The 18,580-nt window shown below is 46.5% G+C and overlaps 1 protein-coding gene across 5 annotated transcripts in view; it reads left to right on the top strand.

Annotated features, from left to right (window-relative positions):
* Positions 1-18,580, top strand: part of PTPN13 (protein tyrosine phosphatase non-receptor type 13) — a 149,868-nt gene that overhangs the window by 122,394 nt on the left and 8,894 nt on the right. For 4 of the 5 annotated variants that reach the window (XM_077300966.1, XM_077300970.1, XM_077300967.1 and 1 more), the window contains exons 25-40: positions 1,923-2,016; positions 3,540-3,625; positions 3,764-3,926; positions 4,807-5,021; positions 6,684-6,782; positions 7,610-7,974; positions 8,863-9,037; positions 10,389-10,547; positions 11,170-11,341; positions 11,972-12,182; positions 12,301-12,371; positions 12,735-12,796; positions 13,655-13,781; positions 14,294-14,437; positions 16,123-16,202; positions 16,997-17,052. In XM_077300966.1, the coding sequence (XP_077157081.1) occupies positions 1,923-2,016; positions 3,540-3,625; positions 3,764-3,926; positions 4,807-5,021; positions 6,684-6,782; positions 7,610-7,974; positions 8,863-9,037; positions 10,389-10,547; positions 11,170-11,341; positions 11,972-12,182; positions 12,301-12,371; positions 12,735-12,796; positions 13,655-13,781; positions 14,294-14,437; positions 16,123-16,202; positions 16,997-17,052 (2,279 nt within the window). The remainder of the gene's footprint in view (positions 1-1,922; positions 2,017-3,539; positions 3,626-3,763; positions 3,927-4,806; positions 5,022-6,683; positions 6,783-7,609; positions 7,975-8,862; positions 9,038-10,388; positions 10,548-11,169; positions 11,342-11,971; positions 12,183-12,300; positions 12,372-12,734; positions 12,797-13,654; positions 13,782-14,293; positions 14,438-16,122; positions 16,203-16,996; positions 17,053-18,580) is intronic. The other variant, XM_077300969.1, reaches the window with a different exon arrangement.

Below are 18,580 nucleotides of genomic sequence, written 5' to 3'. Positions count from 1 at the left end.
AATCTTTGGTTCACAATCCAAAGATTGTACTGCCCTTCACAGCTGTTGGGGAGCCATTTCATTGGGTGCTGCAAAGTGCCACCAAAATGCATACGACCCATGGGGTAGTCAAGGCAGGAGGCAAGCAGGAAGGGGGTTGGACATTGCCTGCCTCTGCATAGACATCCTTGATAGTTTCCAATCCAAACATTAACCAGGGACTACCCTGCTTAGCTTCTGAAATCTGAAAAGTTACGGGTAGCTAGCAGGAGTGGTTTAAGGATTCGTGGATCCACAGCCAGTTTAAGGATTTGCAGGGCCCTAGCATAGAACACTTGCGGTGGGAGCAGCCAGACTGGGCCTGGAGGCCCCCCCCCCAATGGAAAGAGGTACCACTCTGAGAGTCCTTAAAGGGCGGAAAGGGGGGAGGAGAGAGGCTGCAGTCCTGATGCATGGTGGGGGAAGGCACCGAGTGGGGCCCCTGGAAGCATGGGGCCCATAGCACATGTGCTACAAGGGATAAACTGGCCTTGGTACCTAGAAAAGTTGGTTCACCATGTTCTTTAGAGCAGGGGTAGTCAGCCTGTGGTCCTCCAGATGTCCAGGAGCTGCAGGGGCATTTGCTGGCAGGGGCTCATGGCAATTGTAGTCCATGAACATCTGGAGGACCACAGGTTGACTACCCCTGCTTTAGAGGTTCATTCTTAAAATGAAATGCAAACATGAGCATTTCCAAATTGCACTGAGTATTGCTTGGTGACTAGTGCTATAATTTAAGTGTGTTGCGCACACTTTGCATTCAGTTTCTCGCTCGAAGCAGAAAGCAAACCAAGAAATCAATATTTTGTTGACCAGCAACTGCAGCACCAAAACCACTCGTGGTACCCCCAGTTCCAGAAGACAGGAGGTGGTGTCAGTCAGCTGCTGTTTTATGGGCACACAGGGCACACACCAGGCTGCTGTTTTATGGGCACACAGTCTCCCACCAGACCCCTTGTAGCCTTGGCATGAATTGCCTATCCGCTAGCCCAGGTGTAGTCAACCCGTGGTCCTCCAGATGTCCATGGACTACAATTCCCATGAGCCCCTGCCAGCAACTGCTGGCAGGGGCTCATGGGAATTGTAGCCCATGAACATCTGGAGGACCACAGATTGACTACCCCTGCACTAGCCACTTCGTGCCAAAATTGGCCACATTTTTCCTGATAGCAGCCCTTTGCCTTTAACAGCTGCAGTGCAGGAAGAAATCCAATAATTGAACTTGCCCCCCCCTCCACTGAGTTAGAGGGAGGCAATTGGCCTGTTTAATTTTTGCCTGTCGCACAGCTGTTTGCCAGCAGCAGGCCCTTGCCAGGAAAATGAAATGGGAGTGTCTCCAGGACTTCGAATGTTAAACGCAACCAGCACCTAGCTAAGAGAAAAGGGTGCATTTTTATTTCCTCCCCCCTGTACCTTTCCTCTATACCAGGGGTGGTCAAACTGCAGCCCTCCAGATGTCCATGGACTACAATTCCCAGGAGCCCTTGCCAGCATTCGCTGGTGAATGCTGGCAGGGGGCTCCTGGGAATTGTAGTCCATGGACATCTGGAGGGCCGCAGTTTGACTACCCCTGCTCTATACCCTCCAAACAGGAGCAGGCTTTAGAGCTCACAAGTATTTTTCCCAGCACTGCCCTCACAACTGGAACTGGGCAGGTTCACACCCCTTCCAAGAAGAAGTCTTGGATCTCACCTCTGCGTTGGCTCCTGTTTGCATGGGGGCTCTGGAACTGAACTCTCAAGAGGTTGGGGGGTGGTTCTGCTTGTGGCTTCTGTTTTCATTTGCTAATGGCCTGCTTTGCATTTTTGGAGGGGGGTTGTTTCTGTAAAGGTTGGCTAGTTTCCTGGATTTAGATGTCTGTCTTCTTTTCTTACATCTGTGTTTTAAATAAATTGAATCCACAGGGAGGGGTCAACACCAACGTGAGGCACGGAGGCCTGTATGTGAAGGCTGTTATTCCTAAGGGAGCAGCTGAGGCAGACGGCAGGATTCAAAAAGGTATGCAATCTCATTCATTCATTCATTCATTCATTCATTCATTCATTCATTTGCATTTCTAGTCCGCCCTTATAATCTCCAGGCAGTTTATATCATTCATAAAAAGTTAAAACATCAATACATTGTTGTTGATGGTACCGAAATTATAGAACTAGTTCGAATGTTTGGCAGTTTTTGTGGAATTCTGTGCAACACCGATTTTTGTATTGTTAGAGTCAAATCTGCGAAGATTTTCACATTACCGTTATAAACCAGATGTCATTCATCATTCACAAGCTGGTAAAACGTGGTATGGATCCTAATTCTGTCAGGTATATGGATAGCTGGTTGTCTGATCATACCCAAAGGGTACTTGTTAACGGTTCAGCATCTTCTTGGAGAAGAGTGACAAGTGGAGTACCCCAAGGATCTGTCCTGGGGCCTGTGTTGTTCCACATATTTACAAATGATTTGGATGAGGGATTAGAGGGGATACTTATTAAATTTGCAGATGATACTAAACTGGGAGGGGTAGCAAAAACAACTGAAGACACCTGTTAATCATGATAAGTGATGGAGAAACTCTGTGTTCAGAATAAGTATATCTTAGCATCAGGCAGGGGCAGCAAGCAGCAGGAATGGCTACAGCCATCAAGCTCAGCTTGTGAGCTTTCCAGGAGCATTTGGCTGGTCGCTGATCCAGTGTAGTTTGGTGTAGTTTGAGAGCCAGTTTGGTGTAGTGGTTAGGAGTACAGACTTCTAATCTGGCATGCCAGGTTCGATTCTGCGCTCCCCCACATCCAACCAGCCAGGTGACCTTGGGCTCGCCACGGCACTGATAAAGCTGTTCTGACCGAGCAGTGATATCAGGGCTCTCTCAGCCTCACCCACCCCACAGGGTATCTGTTGTGGGGAGAGGAAAGGGAAGCTGACTTTAAGCCGCTTTGAGACTCCTTCGGGTAGAGAAAAGCAGCATATAAGAACCAACTCTTCTTCTGGGGCACATAGGAGTAATATTGCCTCAATATAGAGAGCTTAAAGCCATGAGATACGTCTTAATTTATTGTTAAATGGATTATAGACTCTGCAGTGGCAATTATTGAAGAAGTATTTGAAAACGGAGAAAAATATACCTAGGAGCCCGTTCTGATTGCCCAGGAATTATATGATTTATACACCAAACAAGAGTGGCTGTGAGACTTATCATTTTGGCCTGCTGATTTTAGTTTTCTCTTATCTGTACTGAAAATAAATGGCTGCTTAATGGAGCTTGTGCAGGAGAAATTTGCAGTGGATTGAGCCACCATCTGTGGATAGCTTTCCCATGTGGAATAGGCTGCCTAAGGAGGTGGTGAGCTCCCCCTCTTCAAGCAAAGGTTGGATACACACTTTTCTTGGATGCTTTAGGATGCTTTGGGCTGATCCTGTGTTGAGCAGGGGGTTGGACTAGATGGCCTGTATGGCCCCTTCCAACTCTATGATTCTATCATTCTATGTGATCAATGCTCCCCTTTCTTTACTAATTGTCCATTGCTGGATTTTAGGTGACCGAGTTCTGTCTGTCAATGGTGTTTCTTTGGAAGGAGCCACCCATAAGCAAGCTGTCGAAATTCTGAGGAATACTGGCCAGGTAGGAGGCGATTTCTGCCCCTTCTCCCTTTGCGGCCACTTTAAGGGCCACTGAGCAGGAGCCCTTTGATTTTTGCAGCGAGGTGGTTGCAAGCTTCCCATAATCTTCATCCTGGCTAACGTGTGCTTGTTTCTGCAGGAGGTCCACCTTGTACTGGAAAAGGGGCAGCTTCCATCCGCCAAAGTCCATGCCCCTGTGACTCCACAGTGCACACCTCCGGTCCAGCCCAGTCAAGGGGTCAGTCCAGAGAGACCTTTAAAGAAGACTTTAAGTTCCAGAGCCTATCACTTTGTCACTGACGGTAAGCTTCTGGCTGAACATCAAGACGAGCTTGGACCTGCAAGGATTTCAAGGAATGCTCATGTTTTATGTCGAGAACGCCAAGCATTCTAGGATAGTAGCTCTACCTCAAACCTCCTGCATAGAATATTTATTATTTATTTATTAGATTTTTATACTGCCGCTCCCAGCAAGCTGGCTCTAAATCCTCTGCTTGTCCACCACACTTCTACACTGACCTTCCTCCAGGAAAATCAGGGTAGCAGACATTATTGTTTCTCCTGACTTAATCCTTACAACAACCCTGTCAGGTAGCTTAGACTAAGCCATGGGACTTCTCCTGGTGGTCCGATGACCTCTCACTCGTTACTCCAGGAGAGGGTCTGTATTGGTGGAAAGGGCCTGAGTACTAATGGAGAGGCCACCGGGAAGGGGGGCATACAAATCCATTGATTGGTTGATTGGTTGATTGGTTGATTGGTTGATTGGTTGATTGGTTGATTGGTTGAAGCCTTCCTGCCTGGTCTGGGGGAGGCAACCCACTCCCCAGGCAACCAGGTTCCCCTGGCAGCAGACTGGTAAGAAAAGTCAGTATTATATTTTTCCCTGAGCCAAGGAAAGTCTGTTAGCAGAATTGGTCCACAGCGCTGAACACCTCCTTTAACATGATGGGGCACCTTCCACATTCCACTGCCCAAGGCTTGTCTTCTGGAATGCTGGCTGTTCTTCTCAGGTAGACCACCTGTTGAATTTTTAGTGAGGCTATTCAGAATATCCCATTATCAGGCCTCACTGGTGATCAGAATGTCTTGGCCTGTTATGGAAGTTTGATGATACCTTACCTTTTGGATACGTAATAACTGGACTGATAATTCTCCCGTTCTTTGTTTGTTTGTTTGCAGAAAACACCTTTGAGGTGAAGCTAATGAAAAACAGTTCAGGCCTGGGCTTCAGCTTTTGCCGTGAGGACAGCGTATCTCCCGAGCAGCCAGGCTCCAGCATAGTCAGGGTGAAAAAACTGTTCCCCGGGCAACCGGCGGCAGAAAGCGGGCAGATCGAAGTCGGGGACGTCATCCTGAAAGTCAATGGTGCTTCGCTGAAAGGACTGTCCCAACAGGTTGGTGCGTCTCTGTCTAGCCAGCTCTGCCATGAGGAATGGGGAGGCAGTGGCCGAAGTGACGGTTTTAGGAAGGGGGGCACCAGCCGCCATCCTCATTTCCACCCACCCCACCTAGGAGCCAGAACATTAGTGTTCCATCCCTCCAAGAAGAAGAAGAGTTGGCTTACATAGCCCGCTTTTCTGTACTCTCAGGAGTCTCAAAGTGGATTACAATTGAATTGTCGAAACCTTCCACGGGCAGAATCAATGGGCTCTCCGGGCTGTGTGGCCGTGATCTGGCAGTTTTACTTCCTGACCTTTCACCAGAAACTTTGGCTGGCATCTTCAGAGGAGGACACGAAAATATGGGAATCTCTCTCTGCCAAAGTATGAAGTGTGTGAATATTTTATTTTTATTTATTTATTCTTGGATTTCTATCCAAATAGGACCAGTTGAGTTGGATTAGGGGGAAATTATTTTGTACCACCATCTTTATGGCTATTTGATTATATGATTAATGTTATGTTTTTAATGGGATTTTATCGGTTATGTTGTTTTATCGTTTTGTTTTGTAAGCCGCCTCGAGGCGACATTGTCGAGGGAGGCAGGGTATAAATTCATAAATAAATAAATGTTCTACGCACTCCACACTTTGGCATGAAAAATCTCATCTTGCTATGTCCTACCTGTGAAGATGCCAGCCAAAGTTACCGATAAAACGTCAGGGACTAAAACTGCCAGACCACAGCCACACAGCTAAGAATACCACAACACCAATGGCTTACCATTGTTTTTCCATCCTCTCCCCATGGAAGGCACCTTATGAGCTAGGTGGGAGTGAGAAAGTTCTGAGACAACTGGGTCTGGGCCAAGGTCACCCACCAGGCTTCTTGTGGAGGAGTAGGGAATCAAATCTGTTTTCCAGATTAGTATCCACCACTTTTAACCCCTACACCATGCTGGGTCTAAGCAGGGAACTTTGCACATGCTTAATAGAGCTTGGAGGACTGTACGTAGACATGCTTGGGGAAACAAAATGAAACATTAGATGCTCCAGGCAATGTTGGTGCTGTAATTTGCCAATGGTGGGTTTTTACACATATGGTGGCAATGCCCTTGTTTAGGAAAATTTGGGGGAAATGTTCATGAAAAGTTGGAATTTGGATGTGAAATGGCGATGCCTCCAAGACCAGAAGTTTTCCTATTCAATTATATTACATAGTTCCCTAAGAGATCGCTGGTAATCCATCTCTACAGCCAGGATTGTTCTAATCAAGTGTTAGAAGCAGAACAGTCCTTCAAATATCCACGAATAGGTAGAGAAAATTAAGGACATGCATGTTAATTTAAAGCTATCTACAAAGAGGAAGGTGTTTTCTTCAGCTGGGATTGTAATGGACCCCTTTAAATAGCTGAATAGCAGTAATGCTTTAATATGAATCTTTAATGCTGTTTTTCGTTTTGCTGTATAAAAATAAAACATAACAAATCAGATGCTCTGGCTCTTAGATAAGAAAGATGGTAAGAGGTGAAAGAGATGAGACAAGTTAGTAGCCTTGAGCAGAACCTCTTGTTTCAGCAACCCTTCATGTCTGGATTTGTTTATTTTGGTAGTATGTGCTAACCCGTTGGATCCATGCAAATAAAATCTATATATTTTAAATCCCCCGTGCTTGCAGGAAGTCATCTCTGCTCTGAGGGGAACATCCCCCCAAGTCACCCTTCTCCTCTGCAGGCCTCTCCCTGGAATCCTGCCGGAAATTGATCCTTCTTTATTGGTAAGGCTTGTAATGAAATTGTGTGTATTTAGGAAGATTTGGGAAACACTTGGTAGGGCAGCAGACATGCAGTCTGAAAGCTCTGCCCATGAGGCTGGGAGTTCGATCCCAGCAGCCGGCTCAAGGTTGACTCAGCCTTCCATCCTTCCGAGGTTGGTAAAATGAGTACCCAGCTTGCTGCTGGGGGGTAAACGGTAATGACTGGGGAAGGCACTGGCAAACCACCCCGTATTGAGTCTGCCAAGAAAACGCTAGAGGGTCAGACATGACTTGGTGCTTGCACAGGAGATAGCTTTACCTTTACCTTCCTTTCCAAATGGTTGGAGTTGAGGATTTTCGTATAGGATTTCTTGTCTTTGATGTTTTAAAGCCTTGGACTGTTAAAGCCTTTAAATTAAGATCCAAGCCCAGCAGATAGTTTTCCTTTCCTGTGGTTTTCTTTTGCAATAAGAAACGCAGGCAACTGAGTCTCACCATGGTCAGATGGAATCAGGGCCAATGTGTGTTTTAAATCATGGCCTTCTGAAATATTGAGGGGACTTGGATGTGTTGTCCAAGTGCAACTGATTTATGCTGACCCCAGCAAGGGGCTTTCATGGCACGTGAGATGCAGGGCTGGTTTTCTGTTGCCTTCTTTTTTGGTGTCAGCCTAAAGGCTCCCCCATCTATCAGCTCTGCTCAACTTCCAAGATCTGACAAGATCAGGCCATATCTTACCAAACCGCACCCCCAAAATCGGAACAGATAGACATAAATACTTTGCATCCTAAAGCTACCATCGACAATTTGTTACTCTTTCACTTCCCCCTTTTTTCACTTTGTTACAGACGCCCATTCATTCCCCACCGCAGATTTTCCCAGATAGCAGTAAAGTTGTCTCCCAGCCCTTGAATGGAGAACAAGAAGACAGTTCCGATGAAAACGAAGCCACTGACCAGAGCAAGAAGCGAATCAAGACACCTGTTCGGAGAGACAGCTACAGCGACAGCAGCGGGAGCGGAGGGGAAGAACCTGCTGCAAACACAGCCCAGGTCGGAGGCGCCAGGTGGACCTCTGCTCTGGGCCAGACACCAAGCAAATCAACCGCTCGTGCACATAGCCCTTACGAGACTCCCTGCTGTCAGGAGGAGGCGATTCGCACAATATATTACTCTCCTCATGAGCTGTCTAGGAAACTAGAACTCGAGGAAGGGTACGTTGCCCCTGCATGCTTGGGTGGTATCATCATCTATGTTGGCGTACATTTTAGTTCTTTGGTTCCCCCACCCCATGATGTTTCTCTAGGGCAGTGGTTTTCAGCCTGGGGGTTGGGACCCCTTTGGGGGTCAAACAACCCTTTCACAGGGGTTGCGGTGGGGCGAGCAGCTTGGCTGGGGGAGCACCATTCACACATCAGCCTTGCGGGGTAGATCGAGATAGAGCATTCATCTTTATGGAGCAGCAGAAAAGAGTGAGATCGGCAGAACTGAACTGAGAAACCCCGGAAATAAACCAATTTGTACACAATCGTGAACAATAGATCTTCTCGCCATTGGTCAGTTTCGGTTTAATTTCTGTGAAAGAACCCTTGCATAATTTTATGGTTGGGGGTCACCACAACAGGAAGAACTGTATTAAAGGGTCGCGGCATTAGTAAGTTTGAGAACCACTGTTCTAGGGTTGTTTCTGTCCAGGGAATCAGCATGGGGTGGAGGTTAATTCCTGCATGCCTCATACTCTGGTCTCTATTCGAATGGTGCCCCCAAGGCACTTGAGAACTGTTGAAAAATGGCTGGGATCTACAGAACCCCTCAGTCTTATGGCCCTTTCTGGAAATCGAGAGGTTAAGCATATTCCCGACCATCTCCAGAAGATTGTTTCATGATAAGAGCACTAGAGAGTTCCAAACTTGGGCAGGAAAATTTTCCAGGGTTCCACTCGGGAACAGATAATGCATGCATGGCACTGCCACAGAGGTTGACTCTGGGGGCAGTTTTCCTTGTAACAGAACTAAGAAAACTTCTCGTGCCTCTGCTCCTTCAGTCGATAAAAGTTGGACCTCAGGATACCATCTCACCGTCCTTTGCATTGTCCCCCGCAGGAGCCCGCCATCTTCCCTCCTGCTGGATTTGCCTCTGATCTCGAGCTGCAGAACCGCCACGCCCGGTTCAGCAGATGAAAACTACGCGGGTTCCGTCTCGGAGTTCGCAGCTCCCCAAGGAGGGCTGACAGCACTCTTCAACCAACTTGAAAAAAATGCTGACGAATACGAACCGGTAATTTTTTTCCAGTTCCTTCTGAATCGCAGTCTTGTCTTTGGTTTGCTCCAGCTGTGCAAACTCACAAAGCACCACGGTTACAAGGATGCTGTCAGTTGGCTTCTGGGGACTGTATGCTCTATGCTGGAGTGAACAGTTAATGTGTCTGGTTACAATTAAAGGTAAAGGTATCTCCTGTGCAAGCACCGAGTCATGTCTGACCCTTGGGGTGACGCCCTCTAGCGTTTTCTTGGCAGACTCAATACGGGGTGGTTTGCCAGTGCCTTCCCCAGTCATTACCGTTTACCCCCCAGCAAGCTGGGTACTCATTTTACCGACCTCAGAAGGATGGAAGGCTGAGTCGACCTTGAGCCGGCTGCTGGGATTGAACTCCCAGCCTCATGGGCAGAGCTTTCAGACTGCATGTCTGCTGCCTTACCACTCTGCGCCACAAGAGGCTCTTGTATATTTATATACAGAGTGTATTATTATAAGGGTCGAAACGCGTTTGGTCCTTGGTTCTATGTGCTGTTAGTTCGGTATAGGTTTTAAGAAGTTTTTATTCTGTTTTTAATTGTGCACCATAATAAATATTTCACAAGTTTTACATTATTTTTATTGTTCAGCTCAACTCGTGAGTTCCTACCTGTTAAGGTTGGGTTTTGTTCTTTTTTGGTTTAGCACTATTCAATAATGACCAGACAGGTGCTTTAAAGAACCTCAAAATCAGGTCGCAGGGGCAGTATTGTGGGATCCAGCATGGGCCAGTGTGATAAAGCGGGTACAGTAGGCCTGGGAAAACCAAGATTCGAGCTCCCTGCCCAGCTGTGAAAGGGCCATAGAGTAGCATCATACTAGTAAGTTATTTCTCAGGTATATTTTTGGCTTAGGTAGATACACACACATGCCCCTAATTGACACCATGCAGAATTTATTGAAGCAGACAAATTGCTCACTCAAAAATCCGGAAGTGGACAGCTATTGATTGCATAAGCAGAGTGGCTGAAGTGTTAACTGGGGTCTGGCAGACTCAGATTCGAATCCACACTTTGCCGTGGAGCCTTGATGGGTGACTTTGGATCAGTCACACATTCTCAGCCTAACAGTTTCACAGGGTGGTTGTGAGGATAAAATGGAGGAGAGGAGAATGGTGTCAGCTGTTCTGGGCCCCCATTGGGGAGAAAAGCAAGGTATAAATCAAGTGAGTAAGTAAATAAGTTCTTTGTACGGCATCTATTTGCAAATCCTATGAAAAGCAATTGGGGTACGGGGGTAGTCTAAAATTTCCTTCTTTGTGCAATGTTGGCTTGGATCGTGCTCTGCCTGTTCCTGAACTATCTTGTACTGAAATGCGTTCTTCTTTTTCCAGGAGGTGGAGCTCAATGTGACCCTGACAAAATCAGACAAGGGCAGCCTTGGTTTCACGGTGACCAAAGGCCACGACAGTGTCGGCTGCTACATCCACGACATTCTTCAGGACCCTGCCAAAAGTGACGGGCGATTACGACCTGGAGATCGCCTCATCAAGGTGCAGCAGAATATCAGATATGGAAATGTTGGGGCCAGAGCACAATTGCGCATCTTCTCCGTCTGCTATAAAGCATGTGTCTGAATTTTGGCATTAAAAGGGATGATTGTGTGTGTGTTTATTTGGGGCCACTGCAATCTGGGCCTTCATCCACTGTGGCCACTGTACCTGGAGCAGTCAGTGAGGTGGAAGATAGTCAAGTCAGACACCCAGCCTGTGCAAAGATGTAGCCCAGTGAAATCTCTCTATTATAGGTGGCCAGATGAAGGGCATGCAGCGGATCTGTGAGCTTGTCCCCAGCAGTGTCAGCAGATTGGCCCTTGGGGATCATGTGATTCTCAGGAGCAAAGGATTCTGGACCCCAGGGAGCTCCACAGTGTCTGACCACTGCTCCACTGCTCCCCTCCCTTGTGCCCCAGTAATGTGCCCCAGAGAGGAATGGGAAGGCGACTGTAAGCCGCTTTGAGCCTCCTTCGGGTAGGGAAAAGCGGCATATAAGAACCAACTCTTCTTCTTCGTCTTCTTCTGTTAGGCAGTTTGCTAATCAGTAACTGTTTCTCTATCTGAGAAATCAGTGCCACAGCTAAGATCTCTTTCTTGCGGTCTCTTGTCATTTTTACAGGTTAACGACACAGATGTGACAAACATGAGCCATACAGATGCTGTCAGTTTTCTTCGATCGGCCCCAAAGACGGTCAGGCTGGTGCTTGGACGTGTTCTGGAGCTACCCAAGATCCCGGTGTTACCACACATGTTACCCGACATCAGCCTGACGTGCCATAAAGAAGAACTGGGTATTCCAAAATTCCATTACCCTCCTCCCTTGCATGCAGACCAAAGAGGCTCGGAACTTGGATGCATTCACCTGCTGAAGTTTGACTTTGATCTTGCTTGCAGGTTGCTTTGGTGTTGCTTGTTCAATTCATGTGCTGAGCACTTTTCTACCTGCTCAGTAACCGCTAGTGCTGTAGTGCCATAGATTTTTTGCATCTTTATAGAGGGCTTTAATTTGTTGCTGAGTTGCATTCCGCAGCCACTTCTGCACCTGTACAGTCAGTAAATCTCTCATTCCCTTTTTGCCAGTGACTGTCTTCCACAGTCGTCATTAAAACAAGCTGCTTTTCAAGAGCTGGATGGCCTAGGCTAGCCCTATCTCTTACGATCTCAGAAGCTAAGCAAGGCTAGCCCTAGCTAGTATTTGGATGGGAGACCTCCGTGGAAGTCCGGGGTTGCTTGCTGCACAGGAGCAAGGCAATGGCCAACCACCGTGGAACATCTCTTGCCTTGAAAACTGCACAGTTTGAAAACTGCACAGTTTGAAAACTGCCAATCCCATTTTGAACCCTGCAGCTGCCGCAGAATCAAGGCGCGGAACATAAAGGAGCAGAATGATGGATTCTCTGTTTTGCTTTCCTTTCCACCAGGCATCTCTCTCGCAGGTGGTCACGACAGCCTTTATCAGGTGGTCTATATTAGCGATATCGGTCCAAAGTCTGCTGCAGCCTTGGAAGGGACTCTCCGCCCGTTAGACATCGTCCATTATATTAATGGGGTCAGCACTCAGGGAATGTCTTTGAAAGAAGCCAAGAGGACCCTGGAGATGGCGCTTCCGGGGGTGGTACTGAAAGCAACGAGGTAATTTCCTGGGCGAGGGTAGCCGGAATAACTAGCGCTCTGGTTTCACTAAGTAACAAATGCTTGCATCGGCATTCCGTTGTGGATGTGCTGAATGTAGAGCTTCTTCTCATTGCAGGGACGCTCATCCGGTGTTTCCAAAGAATAAAGGCACAGCAAACTCAAGTCCAAAGTCAATCAAGCCTAATGGTAAGAAATGTGTTTTTACTGCCACTGGAGAGGTGTCTATTAATGTGCAAACACAAGGAAGAGGAAATATAAACTTCCAAATGTTGCTTGTGTTGTGAGTCTTCCTGAGTTTTGTAGGAATTGCTATCCAGGAGGGGTGTTTATTAAGCCAGTTGGGTACCTTTTAAGTAAATGAACATTGGGTTTTAAGTGGGTTTTGCTTGCCACAACCTTCTCTCCCACATGGGCTTCTTTGGTCCTACCCAGCTGTGGTGTGCATTACAGGCATTTTGTATCTTGGAAGCTACAGAATAAGGGTTATGGGGTACATCTTGATTCAATGGCAAGCAGCAACATGTCCCTTTCCCCCTCTCTTTCTTTAAGGTCATCTCATAGGTCAGCCTCATGGCAGAGCAGAAACAGGACTTGATGCACATGTGCCCAAGGTAAGTGCATGTTTGTGCTTGCAGCCACAGAAGGAAGCATCACAGTACATTGAAACATGCCTGTGTTACGATTGGGTGTGTGTTTAAGAATAATTTGACCCAAGACAAGTTTGCTCACATGTGCTCTGACGTTTGATCTTCTGTCCACAACTTAGTAGATCTAAGTTGTGTGCAACACATTGTGAATGAGATCTATCATGTGTAGGGATCAGCACAAACCCAACCATGAAGGAAAAGTCATTATGGATTTTCCCCTGTTCATGATATGTGAACAGACATTCGTAATGGGTCTAGCCTCATGAACTCCCGCAAACTTTTAAAGCAATTTATGGAGGGTTGTAAATTGCGCAGAAAGCAGGGGTTTAAAGGAACTCCAACCCCCTGGTTTCAGTTCCTATAAAGCCACAAAAACAGCTGAGCACCCACCCTCCAGCTGTTTCAGGTTGTCTTGTGCAGCCCCTTTAACCTTTAAAACAACTGCAGAAGACAGTCCTGAAAACAGCTGATCAGTGGGGAAGTATTCTCCACCACTCTGCTATTTCAGGCTCTCTTGTGCAGTCTCTTTAAACTTTAAAGGGCTTGCGGAAGGCAGCCAGAAAAATACCTGTGGGGCAAAGAAGCATGAATACACCTCCTGGTTCAATTCAGTTTGCAGTTTGGCCACAAATTGAACCTCGTTTTCCAAGTTTATGCCCACCCCTAGTTGCGTGTCCAGAGGAAGTTATCACTCCCGGGCAAATCTGCCAATAGTATTTTGCATGCCGCTTTAATATGAGAGATTTTCTGTCTGAAGACATGGCTGTTAAGCAGAGTAATGTTTTAAACAGGCAGATAATTCAGACTTCTTGGTTTCCTTAGGTTAATGGTGACTTGAACAATAGTCACCAGAAAAAAGAGTCAAGGAATGTCATTGTATCTAAAGAGACATCCCTGAGTGATGCTACTAGTCCGGCCTCAGATTTTTCCAGCTATAACAACAACTCCGGTAAGGACAGCCATTCACGTACTTCTCTCACAAAGGGTTCTACCGAGTGTCCTGGGGCAACACCAGCTAAACTGAACAAGTGTGTTGACTTTGTTACTGTTACTGTTACTGTGTATTCTGTTTTAAGCTGTACGCACCAGCAATATACATGATCCATTTCTTGAATAGTTCACAATCTATCGTTTTTGAATTACGTGACAGAGAAAAGGGGAGGAGCCATGGGGGAGAGATGACGGCTATCTAGATGCAAGTTAAGCAAACGCAGTTAAAAGTCCAGTGGATGTCAAATTAGATTCAGTGATGCATGTATTTCATATTGTCATGGTTTCATTCTTTTTCTAGGAGAGGTAGGAAGGTTTTTGTAAAGGACTGTCTAGCTGTAATGAAGAAATAAAAGGGAAGAAAATCCCAAATAAAGAAATACTATTAGGGAAAGGGGACTTTTTGTGAGCTCTGATATTTGCATTTTCCTTTTTTCAAAGCAGTAATGGGACTTTGTCATTGTTTTATAGCTGAAGTCCAAGACGATGATGATTCTTATGACGAGGATGACCACAACGAAGTCATTCAATACCTCTTGGACGTTGTAGATGAAGAAGCCCAGAACTTGTTAAACCGGAGCCATGCCCTGTCCGGGAATCATCTGCCAGGGACAGGTATAATCATACTAATAATTTTATTTATAGCACGCACTTCCCCAGGGGGCTCATGATGGATTACAATTAAACTGTAAAGGTATCCCCTGTGCAAGCACAGAGTCACATCTGACCCTTGGGGTGACGCCCTCTAGCGTTTTCTTGGCAGACTCAATACGGGGTGGTTTGCCAGTGCCTTCCCCAGTCATTACCGTTTACCCCCCAGCAAGCTGGGTACTCATTTTACCGACCTCGGAAGGATGGAAGGCTGAGTCAACCTTGAGCCGGCTGCTGGGATCGAACTCCCAGCCACATGGGCAGAGCTTTCAGACTGCACGTCTGCTACCTTACCACTCTGCGCCACAAGAGGCTCTTAATTAAACTATGCAATGTATATATATAAAAATAGGCAAATGATAAAGATTTAAACCATCAAAGTTTAAAATTCTAAAAACTCCCCAAAAGTATATTGTAAAGTTTCCCAAGAATGTATTGCCCAAAAGAAGAAGAAAGTTAACTTACATTCACTCAAGTAGATCCAGTTCACCTTCAGTGCCAGTTTGGTGTTAAGAATGGCTAAGAGTGGTTAAGTGGCATTGAAGATTCCATGAACAGAGCCCCCAGCATGGTCCCCCACCCTTTAATCGGCATGCCAGCCCAACTTGAACTGAGACTGCAGCCAGAAGCAAGGGGGGAACCACAGGCCTCTTCTGCCCACCCCCTCTACTCTGAACCTGAAGATAGGCTATTTCATCCCTTACCCAAAACAAAATGCCAGAGCAGACATTACAGCTGGGAAAAAAATGATGACAATTCACAGTGTATTGTATTATAAAGCTGCAAACTACATAAAGAAATCCAGAATATTTTCCATGTAAAAGAGAAATTCAGAGGGGAAAAATCTTCTACGCAGAGCAGATTAGCTGGATTTCTGAAATGTGGTTTGTGGTTTTATAACACAACACAGGCTGACTTTTCATATTTTTTCCGTTACAATGTGTGCCTTGGCATTTTGTATCTTGCACTGTGGTTCCTTCTTGATTTCCTCACTTTCTCCATTGCAGCAGACATCGGGGTGACCCACGTCAGTCGTGTGTGATTCCCCAATGGGGCAAAGGCATAATTCCACTGGGCCATTTCAGGTTACGGTTTGGTGCCAGCCAGCTTCTGCTGGAGCAGAGAAAGAAAGAAAGAAGAGTCATTTAGGGGCATGCAGCCCTAACAGCTGGCTGGATGAGACTCAGATTCACCCTGAGTCCCCCTCACAACTGCAGCTACTTCTCAGCTGGCAAGGGATGCAGGCTGGTGCTGGAATTTTTATGAGATCATTTTTGGAAGCTTAAGTGCAAAGAAATCCGGTGCGTACTTCTCACCACCAAGAGTAAGATTTACGGGAAAAACAAGCCGCTTTCTTTCTTTTTTCTTTCTTCAGCATTTTACGTTTAACTGTTGCTAGCGGTAGCTTTTTCAATTGAACCTTAAACCATTGTGTTGTCAAGCAACGCATACACAAATTCCCCAAAGGCTTTGTATCCCACACACAGAGTGAGATCTGCCATCACTTGGGAAGCTTACCTGGAGAACTGGGCCTCCTGATTGCATTATCTTGAACTAGATGACCCAGGAGGTCCCTTCCAACTCTATGATTCTATGATTCTATCTATTCCTCCCCCCCCTTCTCTTTTGTTGTATCCCTTTCCCTGTAGAGGCAAATGGGAAGCTTACAGAAGAAAAATCGGAAGACACAGATTGTGACGGATCGTCTTTGCCTGAAGATTTTCCAGAGGTAAAATAATTTATGGTAGCATTTTTTAAAAAATCATCAAATATATGTTCCAGCTTTTTCCAGTGCACCAGCCCTGTTCTTTGGAGGCTTTACACTTCCTCCTTTTCTGTCTGATTTTATTCTACGGCAAAAGGATAGAATGCCTGTCCACTTGCTGCTCTTCTGTCATTAAGGCCAAACTCTGCTGCTGCTTGCAGATTGGAGGTTCCCCTGTAAAACTGTTGTATAATGCTAAAAATAAGGGGCAAGTGGACATGGTTATCAGATATGAGCCCTGAATATCTCGGTATTGTTGTATTGATATAAACCCTGAAGCCGGCTAATCACATTGGGCAGTGGTCTCCAACCTGCGGGCTGCGGCCCAGGGCCAGGCCGCGAAGGCCTTGGTGCCGGGCCGTGGCTCCCTTTCCCCGCCCCCCCCTCCGCAATAAAAAACTTCCCAGGCCGCAAGCTTGCAGCCTGGGAAGCTTCTTACTGCGGGAGGGGGGGGAGAGGGAATCAGGCCGCGCCCGCACATTACGCATGCACGAAAGAGCCGCGCATGCACGATTTCAGCCGCACATGGCGCATGTGTGGCATGCGTGGGCGGGCAGTTGCCCTGCCGGTCCCCAGCCTCAAAAAGGTTGGGGACCACTGACATTGGGAATTGGCCAGTCTTGAATTGTGCTTCTTTCGTTAAAACTCATCTAGTGAAGAAAATCTGGAAAATCTGATGTTTTCATTGCTGCTTCCTCCCCCCCACTATCTTTTGCAATTCATTCCAGACTGTCTTTAACTTGTCTTGTCTTCTTTAGGCACCGCAGATAAATGGCTGTGAAGATCATGGGAACGACAAAGGGGTTTCCGAAAGGTGAGCCCTTTTCTCAAGAGATGTTTTACTAAACGCCAGGCATGAAGGAAAATGAAAGTATAGGCAACCTGCATGTAAGGCATATATTTCTTTAACAATTGCGTTCTTTTTTATCAATGCATAAGGAATTTGAAAGTATTTAAGTATTTGAGTATTTGAAAGGTTTAAGTATTAGAAAGGTTTAATGGTTAAACTTCCACTGTGTGAAGAAGCACTACCTTTTGTCCGTCCTAACCCCCCCACCCTTTTGCTTCAGTGTAACCCTCTCCTGACCTGGTTCTGGTGTGGGCTTTGCACCTGCAGAAAACTCTGATTTGGAAACTGACAAAGCTGTCCTGGGGTCATGAACCCCCCCCCCCCCATCCTGCCCATTACGCTGCTGTCTCTGGCGTCTTCTGCAGACCACCTGCAGTTCAGAGACCCCCTGGCCTCACGGCAGCCTCTGCCAAGCTGAGAACAAGGCCTCTCCAGCACTGGTCCAGCCCTTACAGGGAATCGCTGGGGAAACCTCCTTCGTATCCAATCAGCACACCTAGCAGCCTCATTGGATGAACGTACGTCGCAGAGCTTCTTTTGCACTGCAAGCAATCCTCTCACTATTTCCCAGTTTCCAGAATTTTGCACAATATTTGTGCTTAAGAGAGTGCGTTGAAACATGCCTAACACGGTTGGATTGGAACTTTTGGTCTGTCGCAAGCTCCTACTTGATGCTTGATTTTTTACAAGGGGAGCTCGTGGTGTTTTAATTCTTGGGAAATAGAAGTGCTAATTTATTGCTTTCGTTTGTTGAGCTGACAGCAGATGCAGTGGCTTCGTGCCACTTGATGTGATGCGGCATGCCATAGATATCTGGTTTAATTTGCCATCTGTGGGCTGTATTATTTTTGTTACTTGTACTCCCAAGAGTTTGGCAGCCGACTCCTGTTCAGGAATCTTTATAACCATGGAGACTATCCAAAATCTCTTTTTAAGGAGGAGTCTGGCTGTGCCCCAGAGCCCCCCAGCAGCGATTCTGCAGGCCTAACTTGGTTTCCCTGAAGTTGGGGGCCGCCTGCACGTTGCCTTCGTTAGCTGTTCGCTTAAGTAGAGTCTCAAGACAGTGTCTTTCCCTACTGCAGAAGTTGCTGTTCTTTACCAGCTAATTCTCAGGATGTCACATCAGATGGTTCCAAACGTCAAGATTGTGTTTTCGATCTTGATGTAGCATTTGAGGGGCATTCTTTATTTCACTTCAGATTTACCCCATAGTTTATATTGATTAAAAAGGATCACAGGAGAGCCTCTTACCTTTCAAATATCATTTTTCATAAACATGGAACAGCTTGCACAGCCATCAGCTTTCTGACTATGTGAACAGGTGATATTCCCAATACCCGTGTCTCCATGGAGCCCCAGAAGTGGGGGATCTTCCTCAGTTTTCTTTTCCATTAATGACTTAAGGTTTCAAGTCGACATTGCCCTCACTATGCTTGTCTATCAGGGACCGGGATCTAGGCTTCTTGCGGTAGTCTGAACCAACCTTCACCTG

Source organism: Paroedura picta, chromosome 10 (assembly GCF_049243985.1).
Source record: "Paroedura picta isolate Pp20150507F chromosome 10, Ppicta_v3.0, whole genome shotgun sequence".
In the NCBI taxonomy this organism is placed as follows: domain Eukaryota; kingdom Metazoa; phylum Chordata; class Lepidosauria; order Squamata; family Gekkonidae; genus Paroedura; species Paroedura picta.
Note: the sequence above shows the minus strand (reverse complement) of the source record. Positions and strands in the feature narration are given on the sequence as shown.